This window comes from Boleophthalmus pectinirostris, unplaced genomic scaffold (assembly GCF_026225935.1).
Source record: "Boleophthalmus pectinirostris isolate CB_2022bp ecotype Guang Dong unplaced genomic scaffold, ASM2622593v1 HiC_scaffold_19, whole genome shotgun sequence".
Lineage (NCBI taxonomy): Eukaryota > Metazoa > Chordata > Actinopteri > Gobiiformes > Gobiidae > Boleophthalmus > Boleophthalmus pectinirostris.
In genome coordinates this window covers 30,442,910-30,452,463 of record NW_026571140.1, presented here as the reverse complement: position 1 = coordinate 30,452,463, position 9,554 = coordinate 30,442,910, and the positions used below count along the sequence as shown (strand labels likewise).

Below are 9,554 nucleotides of genomic sequence, written 5' to 3'. Positions count from 1 at the left end.
GCAGGTGATGGAAAGGTTACATAGTGCACCTTCAGTATATTTACAAAGCTAACCCATCATAGCCTTTCAAACCAGTGTATTTAATATTCTATATAATAATACTTTACTACTCCTCTTCACTAGTATTGACCTTATTCTTCCCCACCCACTTTTGCCTCTAAATGCTTCTAAACCTTGCTGTGTTTGTGGTGGCACTTCCAGTTGAGCAGGATTCTCATTCATTTCAATGGAGAAACTGAGAAAGTTTTCCTGCAGAATATAACAGAGGTTGATTTGTGTAAAACAAGTCAACCATGCACCGATTCTCTGGGAAGCTTTAAAACCACTTTGTAGACTGAACAGAACTCATTCGCCAGAATCAACAGCCACATTGCCACTAAATCCATTTCATTCATTAAGGTGCACTATGTAACTTTTTGGTTCAGGGTCCACCACCTGCTTGTTTCTATGGAGATGTCATTGCTCTGCCAGGAATGTTCCACAGTATGACATTAAACAGCTCTACCTTACATGTACTCAATTACAGGTGGCTTTATACCTCAAAAATACCTAGAAAAACAGGCATTCTCACTTTGAGCGGCGTTGCCTCTCCACAGATCTGACCTGTAACTTGATAGTTGTAACTCAGATGGGGGGCAAGGGCCAGAATTCCCTATGGATTACATTGTACTTAGCATGAAATATCTAAAAGGTAAAGTCACAAATGTTGAACCTGGTATTTTAAATTATTGACTAAACTAAAGAACTGTCTTTATTACAAGATAATTTGGCATTTTGACAATATAAATTTGAACTGCCCCCCCATCTGTGTTATTTAATATTGGCCTATAGAATGGTGTAATGAACACTCCAGGCAAAGCAATAACATCGCCATGGAGAAAAGCATTTGACGCACTCTTCACCTGAAAAGTTACACAATGCACCTCTGAAGTGGTTTGCTTGTGTCTTGTCTTACTTTATGAAGAAAATGCTCTCTGCCGATGGCTCCGACTTTCCCGATGTAGTTGAAGAAGGCGACGTTTCCTTCTGTTGAGCCATAGCACTCACAGATCCGAATGTCTCCAAATCTATGCAGAAACTCCTCCCACGTGTCCAACCGGATACCGTTACCTATGGCAACCCGCACTTTATGGTTCTTATCGTTGTCTTTCTGAGGAATAAAAATTTAACCAGGGATGGGAAGAATATATTCAACATGTATTTAGTTACAGAATGTTGAATACCAGCAGTAAAATGTATTTTGTAATGTATTCTGACACATGGTCCAATCAGGGTACTGTATTCTGAATACTTTTATGCAGAGCTGCACATAAATTATAATGTATAGGGGGTGCTAACTGGAAGCACTGCTCTGTTACTCAAGATAACAAGGGCGTAGGTTTGCATAGGGACAGTGGGGACATGTCACAACCAATATCTGGGAAAGACAAAATAGTCCCGACCAATATTTGCCATTTCATTTTAATAAACAAAAATATAAATTTATTCCGATATTTTTCAAACTCAATAGTATTAATTGAACACATTTTAGTTCACATTTTCTTTATTACATGTTCTGAGATATATTCAGTGATATAACGACAGGGTTACCCCTGCCGTATTTTCACTGGCTGCAACAAAGTGATGTCACAGTGGTGCCAGGAGCCTAAACTGGGGGGCAGGACAGGGCTGCACCTGACAATGGCAGCTTGAGCAGGCGTGAGTGAAGACGCTGCACACCAAACTTTGAAAAGCTATTGCAACAAGTGCACCTCTCAAACGGAGCCCTACTCGTGTGCTGTTTAAATAATAAGCTTAGAAGGGCAATGGACACAAACTGTACATTTTTCGAACTGAAAAATTAAACCACCTCTCATTTTTTTGGACCTCCCCTGACTCTGTGTGGAAAGAATTCATAAAACACATACACAACTTCTTATCCCATTTTATCCTTTCTTATAAAGATGAGCTATTTGGTTTTTGCAGTGTGCATCATACAAAAAGTAAACAATTTATATAATGAATCTGTTAATCAAGTAACCAATCGGGTAGACTTTAATTTGAGCTTTAACATTATCTGACTATAAAGACGTGACTTAGCAAGAACTACACCAGGTAAGCTGATTTTGTTGAACAGTTTCCTCTCGAATAACTTAACAGTCACAAGGTAGCATCAGCCAGTCAGGTTAAGATACACTTTATTGTCCCTCACAGGGAAAAATTAATAGCTAAGTCTGTTAAATTACCTTGGGTGAGTTGCAGAGGTAGCGCAGGATCTCTCCTATGTACTGGATCACAGTGACGTTGTATTTTCTACAGTCATCCCAGAACTGAGAGGCAGAAAACTTGCGCTTTAAGACAACCGTCAAACCTACGAATAATTAAAAAAGCAACACAATATTGGATAAATGGACTTAAGAGATGAGATTTTCAAATGCAAACAGGTTCGAGAAAAGTTGCAGCATGTGTCTTTGTCTCTGTGGAGATGTTATTGCTTTTCCTGGAATGTGCCACAGTACGTAACAAATCCTGAACTTATGAATTCACAGTCTAATCACACTGTTATCACCATATTTTTTAATCAGATTATCCAGATTTAAAAGTGGCATTTAAGGAATTTCAAGTGTTGTTTTTACTCAAAACACCTCAAAAAACATGCCTTCTTACTGTGAGTGGGGTAGCCTCTCCGCAGATATGACTAGTATATCCAAAAGGTAAATTCACAAAAGCAGAACATGGTATTTTTAATTTATTAACTAAACTCAATAATCAATAGGAAAAACTTCTTATCTGATGCTATCACATCTTAATCTCAAATCTTAAATCTGAAACACAGCAACATCTCTATGGGGACAAGCAGGTAACAGAAAAGTTCCATGGGGCATCTTTAACCTTACCTCTGTCTATGGCCGCAGTGAGCCCCATGAGGAAGCCTGAGGAGTGGTACAGGGGGAGGCACAGGTAGAAGATGTCGCTCGAGGTCAATCCAGCAACGTTCTGGACAAAGGAAGCGAACCACACCCTCATATGGGAAATCACAGCGGCTTTGGGGAGACCTGTCGCACAGCATGCACAAGCTGTAAAATTAGGTTGTTGCCAAAGTGATTAACAATTTTATGCAAAATACTACACATAACTGTAACTTGAAGCCCATTGAAAAATATATTGGGGGTGCTGTCTGTATTGACCTGCTGCAAGTTGCCCTCGAAAGAATCAGCCAGATGTCTTAAAGGGACAGTTCAGAACTTTGGACATAGGACCTCATTATCTAGTTAGTCAGAGTGTTGGAGACGTTTGGAGACACTTTTTTAAATATTCCAACCAGTCCTTGTATTTGCAGAGGTCACTGGTTGCTAGGCTAGTGCATGTCAATGGCCATAGTTAGCCTGCCACTAAAACAGTCTTACCCACTCCACAAAACACCCAAAGCAAAACAAATATAACGCCAGACTGTCGATGTAAATGTCTGTGTCGACAGAATAACTTTAGAAGTAAAACCATCCTTGCATTTGAAGGATTTATGTCTGACCAGCAGCAGTGAGTTGTACCTCCTGACAGAAAGCTTGGCAGCGGCAGACTGATATATGACAAAATAGTCCCTCAACATGCGACAATTCATGTGATGCAAGGTTAGTTTTATTTCAAATATTATTCTGTCAATAGTGACATTCACATCGACAGTCTGGCGTAATAATAGATTTGCTTCGGGTGCTTTGTGGAGTGGGTAAGACTGTTTTTAGTGGCATGATAACTATGGCCATTGACATGCGCTAGCCTAGCACCAGCGACCTCTGCAAATACAAGGACTGGATGGAATATTTAAAAAAGTGTCTCCACATGTCTCCAACACTCTGGCTAACTAGGAAATGAGGTCCTATGTCCAAAGTTCCGAACTGTCCCTTTATAATGATGTGATTTATTAGGCATCCACAGGAATGGTAGAAGTGTGTGATTAATGTTAACTCTCTGCTCGTAGTTCGACTCATTGAACCCCGATACCTGGCCCCAGCCCTGTAAGACCAGGCCACATGGGTGGAGCCAGAGTTCCGATTGGCCACTGGAGAAAAGTGTCAGTCTCTGGGCAAAATAATGTGAGGATGCTGGTAGGTCTTTTCAACACACATGAATGTGTTTCGGAGATGGGTTTAATATAGATTGTTTTCACGTTCTCGAATTTGATTTATTGAGTCTGTTCTATCTCAGGTGGAGGGCAGAGGGACTACACACTTAGGAGCTTTGCCACAGTATTTGACCATGTTTTAAATTATAAAAAAGTTCACTTTAGGGCAGGGCATTATCCATTAATTTGTCCATGTCCTTTCATCATACATTTTTATATTACATCATTGTGTTACATTTCAACTAAATAGATAAATCAAAGTCCTCAAAATGTGGCCTAAAACAGCAGACAAAAAAGAAGTCACATGTTGAACTTTATTCTTTATCCTTATTTGTTTGCAATTCATTAATCTTATGGCTGTTCTTTTAACTGGCAGCCATCACATTGTTGGTGTTGAGTAATGGTACCACCCTCTAAACCTTTTTCCCTTTTCTTTATTTCATGCTGAAAGAAAAGATGTTGAACTTTGATGTAACTGTTAACCACCACTGCTAATAATAAAGTCAACTACACCTTCATGAGAACAAAATTGTATAATTGTATAATTTATTACATTTTTAAATCATGAGAACAGTGAATAAAACAAATAATTTTTTGGTGAAAAAATATAATTTAAAAAAATCGATCTGGATGCATTTTAAATCGATTCGAGAATTGTGCAGTGAAGTATCACAATATATCACTAAATCGATTTTTTCGTACTCCTCTAGTGTGTACACATGACCAGTGTCTCACCTGTGGTCCCAGAGGTGTAGATGTACAGGGCGGGGCTGCTGATTTTAACATTAGCTCTAAGCTGCAGGGACAGGGGCTGGTCTGAGGCCTCTTGGATCTTATCAGACAGAGTCTCGATACCATCCACACAACTCCCCTGTCCCAAAACAAACATACGTATGCCCAAATCCTTCAAACCAGGCAGCACCTCCTCTACTGCCCCCTGCAGATCTGACACAAGAACAGCAACAGGATCAATCAAAATGACAGAAAAACACAATGTCCAAATCAATAGTTATAATGATTACAGTAACCCCATTTATATAGCACATTTCAAAACTGCATTTCTTAAAATTACACCTAAAAGAACACAAAACTTAATGGTTAACTATGTCAACTTTCTGGTAGCGAGTCCTCCACCTGCTTGTCTCCATGGAGATGTTACTGCTTTGCTTGGAATTATGTTAAGTATGGCATTAAATTCAATTACACGTGTTTATTTTGTTCAGAAATGCCCTGAAAAACATTTGTTTGGATGGTGTGACCTGCTTGCCTCCATGGAGGTATAGAAAGCCATATCATGGAATATTCTGGGCCAAGCAATATCAAGCAAGTGGTGTAACCTTCTCCAGAAAAGTTACAGTAGCTCAAATGGTAGAGCATTCGCCCACTGATCTGTAGGTTGGCGGTTCATAAACATCACAGGTTGAGTGGTCAGATCCACTGACCCACAAGTTGGTTGGTGTGATTCCAGCTCCCACAGATGAATGCTGCTGTTGTGACCTTGGGCAAGACACTTAACCCACCTTGCTCACAGTGTCTGCGTACACTGGTGTGTGAATGGGTGAGTGGTTCCTTGTTGTAAAGCAAGTTTGAGTGCCTTGAAGGTGGAAAAGTGCCGTATGGTAAATGGTCACATTTGGTACCATTTACCATATGGTAAGTGGTAAATGTAAAGCCATATGGCTTTTCATGGAATGTTGCATGGCATTAAACATATCCATCTACGGCATTTATTCATTGTGGGTGTTCTCAAGGCACTCAAAGCGCTTTACATCAATCTCACACATTCACACACACATTCATGCACCAGTCTACGCACGCACTGGGTCTGAGGGAGGTTAACAACACAGTATTCATCTGTGGGAGCTGGAATCACACCGCCAACCTGTGGGTCAGTGGTCAAACACTCTACCACCTGAGCTACTGTCACTCAGAACAGGTCAAGACAGTCAACAAGTCAGTAATAATAAAAAGACTTTATCAGCTATTCCAAAATATCACAAATAAGAATTGCATGAAATTTTCAACCTCAAAGAGACACTTATAATTCAGCACTTGTACCAAATGGAGCTGTAAATGTATTATAATTTTAAAACACAATAACACTAACAATGACTGGCTAAAGGAACATTCACTGTAACCTACTTGGCTGATGTATTTTTTCAGATGTTTAGGGGGTCAGAGGTGTTAGAGCATGTCACAGTATTGACTCATCCAATACAGTGTAACAAAAACATAAAACTGTTACTTAGGAAAGACTAGTAAAGCAAGTAAAAGGTTAGAAAGCATCAGAAACAGGAACAGAAAATATGACAAGAGCAACATATTCAGTAATTTGCAATCTGTCTACAACACTGTTTTACTGCAGTTGGATAAGAGATTACAATGTATTACATGTACAATTTGTTCTTTTGAATTTCAATTAAGAATGAAAAAAAAAAAAAAACATAGGAAAACTGTTTATTTCACTATTCCGTATTAGTGTCAAACATAAAAACAATTTCTACCTCTGTTTTCAATATTTCATTTAAAGTTTAGTTTAAATAACACCAAGCAAGAAACACCATTGTGCCTATTTCTATTTTGATCGTTTATTCTCTCTGGTTTATTTGCCTAGCGCGTATTTTTAAGTTTTTAGTATCTTCAAGATCTATACTAAATTATAGTTTGGATAAAGCTATGGATATTAATATAGAGTTTATTATAGTTTTATGGCCTGTATCAGTGGATGTTATAGGCTACCACGGCTGCCATCGAGATCCAAGCTAAATACTTTAAAGGGTTAATTGGAAAAGGTAAGACACGTGCAGAAATTTCCGCCACACTGAAACAAAATGAAATTAAAAAGAGCTCAGAAATGAGTATTCAAAGATTTTAAGAACAATACAGCCTAAAGAAACAAAGGATTGGTTAGCGATGCAGAGCTGGAAAGTGCTGCAATCTGCTCATTTTGCACATAAATATGTCCTGTTCCCTTATAGCAGTGCTTCTCAATTATTTTCTGTCATGCCCCCCTAGACGAATAAAACATCTTGCCAATGAGAGCGCCACTAATGTAGTGGAAGTGCAATTGCACTTTATTCTAAAGGCCTGTTCAGACCAAAGCGTCAAAACTTTCTATGTAAAGTCTATGTGGACGCGCGACTAAGCGTCCTGCGTTTTTTCCAGCGCGTTTACGGCTCAACGCGGCGCAAATCTGGCGTCAGCGCGGCGCGTCTTCAGCGTTTGGCGTCAGCGCCAAGACGCGCGTCCAATAGCGTCAAGAAGTTAAAATGCTGAATCGCGTCAACGAGTTTAGAACGCAATACTTAGAAACACAGGGTTGGTTAGGATGCAGCTGCGAAAGAAATGCTCGCCCCCTAAACTCAAATGCAAAGGCTCCAAATAGAGGCGTCAAGGCGTTTTTTGACGCTTTGGTGTGAACGGCCCTTAAGACAGTAAAAAAAATCTAAATAAAAAAATAAAAAAGCATGCTCCCCGAGGTCAAACGCGCCCCCCTTGACGGAGCCTCGGGGCGCGCCCCACTATTTGAGAAGCACTGCCTTATAGCGACACGTTTACTTTCGCGTAGTAATTGTTGAACCCATAATCTCCATGACAAGAAACAAGTCGCAGTGAGGCGATAAACTTTGTTTATCTGACACTAAAGTTAGTTTAATAAATCCATGCACTGAATTCACACGCGGCACTGAACAACTTCTGGAGCAAATGAACCAGAGAGAATAACAATATCAAAATTAAAATAGGCAAGATGACTGTTTTTTGTTTTGTTTTTTTGATTGGTGGAATTTGAAATGAACTTTAATTTAAACATAGGAAATAGAGGTCGAAATCTGTTTTTTTTTTTCTCGACACTAAAACGGAATATTAAACAGTTTTCCCATTTTATTATTTTTTTTCTTCTTCGCAGTGTTTATATGAAACTTTTTCAGGCAGCCGGTTGACCCTATCAAAATATCAGCCTCTGCTAGAGATTTAAGGCTGATAAGTGCAAATATCGGCCGTGATGACGAGGCCTAATAAAGCTTGGTTTGTGTTTGGTTTCAGATTGCATTATAGCATTGAGAATTCTATAGGCTAATAATATTTAATACAGATGAGGGAGGCTGAAATGAATATACTATAATATTGCTGACTTTCGTTGGAATATAGTCAGTTTTCGGGTCTAGTCAATAGCAGAAATGCTCAAAGTTTGTGCATTCACATTTGGATATTGCATTGAAAAGTGCAAAGTTATCAATTGGGGGAAAAACATTTGTGATTACACGTACCAGCTCCAGTCACGAGAATTTTGGCGTCGCAGCAGGAAAAGCAGTGCAGCAGAGATTTGGACCGTATGTTTGTGTTGAGTAACGCAGCGGTGCAACCAAGTTTGGACAGAGCCAGCCAGAGCCACACGAAGTCCGGCTCGTTTCCCAAAAACACAGCCGCGGTGTCGCCCTCCTTCAAGTCTGTGTGTTTCTGCAGCGCCCTGGCGATTTTGTTACTCTCCTTATCCGCGTAACTGTACGTAAACCTGCGGCCCTCGAAAATAATAAAAGTTTTTTCCGGTTGTTTTTTTGCTTGTTCCAAAAATCTGTCCAGAATTGTGTAATATGGCGTTTGCTTCTTAAATTTGCTCATGCGTATATGTATGCCAATAGCGGTGATGGTATCTTAAATCGTGTAAGAAATAGGGGTATTTTATGTAAATTAGTAAAATAAGCGCCAACAAACCAGCGAGGAAAGTGTAAAGTAGATTCGCAGTCATTTTGAGCTCCTGCCTCTGGACCGGGGAGGAGACACTCTGAGTAGCTACTACTGTAAAGGACTTTGAAATATTTCTTTATCACTATTTTTGTGGGTGTAACAGAGAAAACAGCCAATGCCAAGCCAAATCCTCACAGTAGCCACCCTTGGTTTGTTAAAGGTGTATTATGCACTTTGTTCTGATTTTTATTGTTTGAATTTAATATTACAAATGTGTGATATTATATGTGTCAGGGGGTCTGGTGTTCTCATCAGGGGAATTTACTGTATTTCATTGCATTTTAGAGGCCAGTGTTTCCCAAACTTTTTTTCTGGGGACCCATATTTTAAAAGTCACAAACCTTCATGACCCAAGTCAATAGACATTATTCGTAAATCACAAAATAAAGATGGATTTGACCATTATTGAACATGAATATTTTATTGTTGACTGAGTGATCATGTCTCTCTGACCAATTAGTATTACTGAAGTTTTAAACAATGGCAAACAGTAATTGAACCAGCAATAAAATTATCCATAAGTCGCCTATTTGGACATTAAGTGTAACCCATCTCTTTTTCTTTTCAACATTCATTTGAGCCAGCAATAATGGAGCAAAATAATCAGTACAATAATTACTAATTATTAATGAGAAATTATATAAAACATGTCTTAACATTTCTAATGAGATAGGTGGGCCTGTCTGCGTTTTTGTAGCGCGTTCCAGTC

The 9,554-nt window shown here is 39.2% G+C and overlaps 1 protein-coding gene across 1 annotated transcript in view; it reads right to left on the bottom strand.

Moving 5' to 3' along the window:
- The window catches only part of LOC110172911 (long-chain fatty acid transport protein 2-like), a 14,131-nt gene extending 5,263 nt beyond the window's left edge, over positions 1 to 8,868 (bottom strand). The window contains 6 exon segments of the mRNA XM_020938870.2: positions 956 to 1,150; positions 2,226 to 2,350; positions 2,877 to 3,035; positions 4,835 to 5,044; positions 8,368 to 8,747; positions 8,749 to 8,868. Coding sequence (XP_020794529.2) covers positions 956 to 1,150; positions 2,226 to 2,350; positions 2,877 to 3,035; positions 4,835 to 5,044; positions 8,368 to 8,747; positions 8,749 to 8,846 — 1,167 coding nt within the window. The 5' untranslated portion in view covers positions 8,847 to 8,868.
- Between the last annotated feature and the right edge of the window lie 686 nt (positions 8,869 to 9,554).